The 3,646-nt window shown below is 39.1% G+C and overlaps 1 protein-coding gene across 1 annotated transcript; it reads left to right on the top strand.

The window, feature by feature from the left end:
- Positions 1-2,206, top strand: LOC134496075 (gap junction delta-4 protein-like). Its single transcript, XM_063301834.1, has 2 exons — positions 1-127; positions 1,056-2,206. Exons 1-2 carry the CDS (start codon positions 64-66, stop codon positions 2,204-2,206), a joined length of 1,215 nt encoding a protein of 404 aa, XP_063157904.1. The 5' UTR covers positions 1-63.
- The last annotated feature ends 1,440 nt before the right edge of the window (positions 2,207-3,646 follow it).

Genomic DNA, 3,646 nt, shown 5'->3' with positions numbered 1-3,646 from the left:
TGAAAATGCAGAGGTTCTTGATATAGATTCAGGAATTGGGGAGTCTTGCAATCAAGCTTCAGCATGGAGCACTCGGATGCATTCAGCTTTCTCATCGTTGCTCTAAGCTACAATGTGACGATTATAGGTGAGTCCATAAGATTAGATTCTTTGTGGGGTGTGTACATGGGTTTATCTGTTTAAAGGATTAGTTAACTTTTCAGCCATTACTTTAACTTGATACGATGAAGTTGACTAAAGGACAGGCTCTTACTAAGTCATGCATGTTTAAACCTGTGTTAATGTAATATAAAGAGTGCAAAGTAGAGACTGTAATAGTAAGTCATCTGAATGAATGAGTGGGTATTTTTTTCCACCATAGTTATTAGTTCCTTTATAGGTTTGGGGATCTATCAGTTACGAATGCCATTTTACTTCTTCTTGTTTAATGGCAACAAATACACTTAAAAATCAAATAACCTGTTTACAATAAACATTCTGAACAGGACCAGTTTTGTTTTGGGGATAGATTGCTAATGTATGCCTTTCCTTTTCAACTAGAATTTGCGCCAGCCTGAATGAATTACTATTGTTAATCCTCTTCTGGAAAATGCACCTTTTTGGAACTAGTAATGGTGAATACATGAGTATTCTTATTCATGTTTCAGTTTGGGATGTAGAAGTGTTTTAAAGAAGACATTTCTAAGGTCATCACAGACTTGTTTTACCATTAAGTGGGAATCATAAATGTTCCCAAATGTATAAACTTCATGTTTTCTTCATTTTTAAACATTTGTTCACAATAAATACATTTTCATCTGCTCCTTCCATCCAGCAATTGAATTGCCCAGATTAGAAACCAAGGAAGATTAGATATGAGCACATACCAAATTGTTGCCTTAAATATCTCTCCAATATTCCTTCCTTTGGCTTGATAACTATCAATTCTAGACCTGCCTCAAACTTTCTCCTAGGAATGCTCATTTTTAGTTAGTATTTTTGTACCAAACTCTTACATATAAGACATCTGCTGCCCTTTTATTGACAATCCCTCCATTCTTGTGCTTCCTTTCTAGGAAAGATTTGGTTGACACTTGTGATCCTTCTGAGACTTATGGTGATATTCTTAGCAGCCTATCCTCTCTACCAAGATGAGCAGGAACGCTTCATCTGCAACACTTTGCAACCAGGATGCTCCAATGTGTGTTATGACCTCTTTGCTCCAGTATCACATTTTCGGTTCTGGCTGATTCAGAGTGTGTCTGTCCTCCTTCCTTATGCTGTTTTTGGTGTCTGGGTATTGCACAATGTGGTCAGGCAGCTTGTAAAGGCCTCTGCCTCCCCTTACTCTCAGCACAAAGAAATTGAGACTTTATCTGGCCACAAAATTACAAAGACATCCTTCAAAAGTGCAGCAAGAAAGAGAAAAACCAGTAGGACGAATGAAACGGATTTTTCCAGGGCTTACGTTGTTCATCTTATTCTGAGAATATTGATAGAGGCTGGCTTTGGAACCGGTCATTATTATCTCTTTGGATTTTTTGTTCCGAAGCGTTTTTCCTGTGACCGCTTTCCTTGCACAAGTTTTGTTGATTGCTACATCTCCAGACCAACTGAGAAGTCCATAATGATGCTTTTCATCTGGGGACTCAGCGGCTTCTCCTTCCTCCTTAGTCTTGTTGACCTAGTCTTTGCTTTTCGAACCAATGCTGTAAGAAACCAGAGAAATAAGCTTCTGTTGCAAAAGCTCACAGCAGAGGAGGAATGTGGTCCTGAGCTGCAGCAAGACCACAATCCAGGCAAAGATTTACTTCATCATGGAAGCATGGCCATCTCTGATGGTGGTAGAAAATGCTTGCTTGCTTGTGAGGCTACAGAAGACTGTCCTTTTCCAGCTGCAATGACTGTTCAGCAGACAATTGGCTCTCATTTCAACAGTAACCATAATAAGTTGTGTAATGAATCTGCCAATCAAGGCCTGCTTTTCAGTGAAACTAAACAGCAGGAGAATCCATATGAGCAATCAAGACATGAGCAGCAGTCCTGCTTTATCCAAGAATCCTTGGCTTTTAACTCCCAGGAGGTGTGCCATCATAGGTCTCATTCATCTGCAAGTTACGACAAGCCCTCAGTTCATGATTCTACTCTGGAGAGAAAGACATCTGATAGTCAGTCTGTCTTCAGTATTTCTGAGTTCTCAAAATCCAAAAAATCTGAATGGGTATAGAAAGCCAGGAAGCAATGTAGTAGCTAAAAAAATCTCATGGATCACAAAATTAGAGGTGCTGTTACTACTAGTAAATTACAATTAAATCCTTTAGTTGAAAGAAGAGCTTTGGAAGTGTTTCCTGAATATATTGTAACTGTACTTCAGTATTAAAGATGAGCTTTTGAAATGGGTAAACCAACTACTTTCAGAGACTTGCAGAGATTCTGTGGGGCGGCAGGGCCACTATTCTTTTGTTTGGTATGTATTTATCAAATGCTACAGAATTTAAGCAGTACATTTCCTCATTGTTGGATGAGAAACTGCTTGAATTCATTGGTTTAAAGGGGAAAATGGAAAATAATGGAAAAAATATTTTAAAATAAAAGGGAAAAAATGTTGGCCTTCACTTTTGTTTCGTGGTACAACCCACTACAATCGTAGCTGTACCCCCTTTGATATGACTGCCCTGCTCATTGTGGTCTTTTGCCTGAAGAAAAGGGCCAAGTTGCAACCACTGGCAAACAAAAGATTCCCCACTGAAAATCTTCTGTGTGTTCTCACATGGTCACAGTTGGGGGAGGAGGGGTTGCCCATTGATTGTACGCCCCCATATCTAAATCATGGGGATAGTTTGCCTTATTCCATACAAAATCTCAAATCTGTATCTGTATCTGTACCCTAACCTCTATGTCTATAGTAGGGTGAAAATTTGGAGAGGATACTGTTCTTCATCTTGTGTGATTAAGTGAGGCGCAAGAGTCTGAACAGGTCCCTAGTTCAAGCCATTTGGTACCTAAAAGAAGACTTTTTGCAGGTGTCGATTTCAGATGCAAATTCACCATTCCAAGAAATTTGTGTTTTATGTTTTTCATGAAATGTTAGTCCAGACCTTCCATCTGTGGTATTCTCTAGATATGCTGGCCTTCAACTCCAAGCCATCAGGTATAACACATTAGGGGAACATCAGGATGAGGAAGTCTGTCTAAACCTTGGAAGATACAGCAGGGTAAATCCTGCTGAAATACCAGAATCCCAAAGGAAGCTGAGCAAGACATCTTAAGGTCTTCAGTGCTTTATAGTATCTCCTATCTCTGGCCTTGGAAAAAAAGAAATGATTTGAATGATGGCAAAACAAGCAGATAAGTGCAAACTTAAGTTATGTTGCAAAATGTATTGGAAGCACAAACTAATCTTTTCTTGGTTGCTTTTCAATTTCTGCTATTGAGACAGCTTTGGGCAGTACTGTAATCCAATTTAGCAATGAAGCATTTATTCATGTGCTTTTTCAACGGCATGTATAGGGTTTCCTTATTTGTTTCAATGAAAGAAGCATGGTAATCAGCCAACTGTCTTGGAGAAAGGAAGGCCTCTTTTATTATCTGGCTCTTGTATGGGCATATTGGCGTGTTTCCCTTAGGATCTGGATTGGAGTACACACAGATTTTACAATTCCCAAGA

The sequence above is a fragment of the Candoia aspera genome, chromosome 4 (assembly GCF_035149785.1).
Source record: "Candoia aspera isolate rCanAsp1 chromosome 4, rCanAsp1.hap2, whole genome shotgun sequence".
NCBI lineage: Eukaryota > Metazoa > Chordata > Lepidosauria > Squamata > Boidae > Candoia > Candoia aspera.
This window is presented reverse-complemented; position numbering and strand designations above follow the sequence as displayed.

Bases quoted from the DNA above. Each gene is read 5' to 3' on its own strand.
- LOC134496075 (XM_063301834.1), top strand. From the start codon at position 64: ATGGAGCACTCGGATGCATTCAGCTTTCTCATCGTTGCTCTAAGCTAC. The intron at 128-1,055 runs GTGAGTCCATAA...CTTCCTTTCTAG, and splicing joins CTACAATGTGACGATTATAG to GAAAGATTTGGTTGACACTT.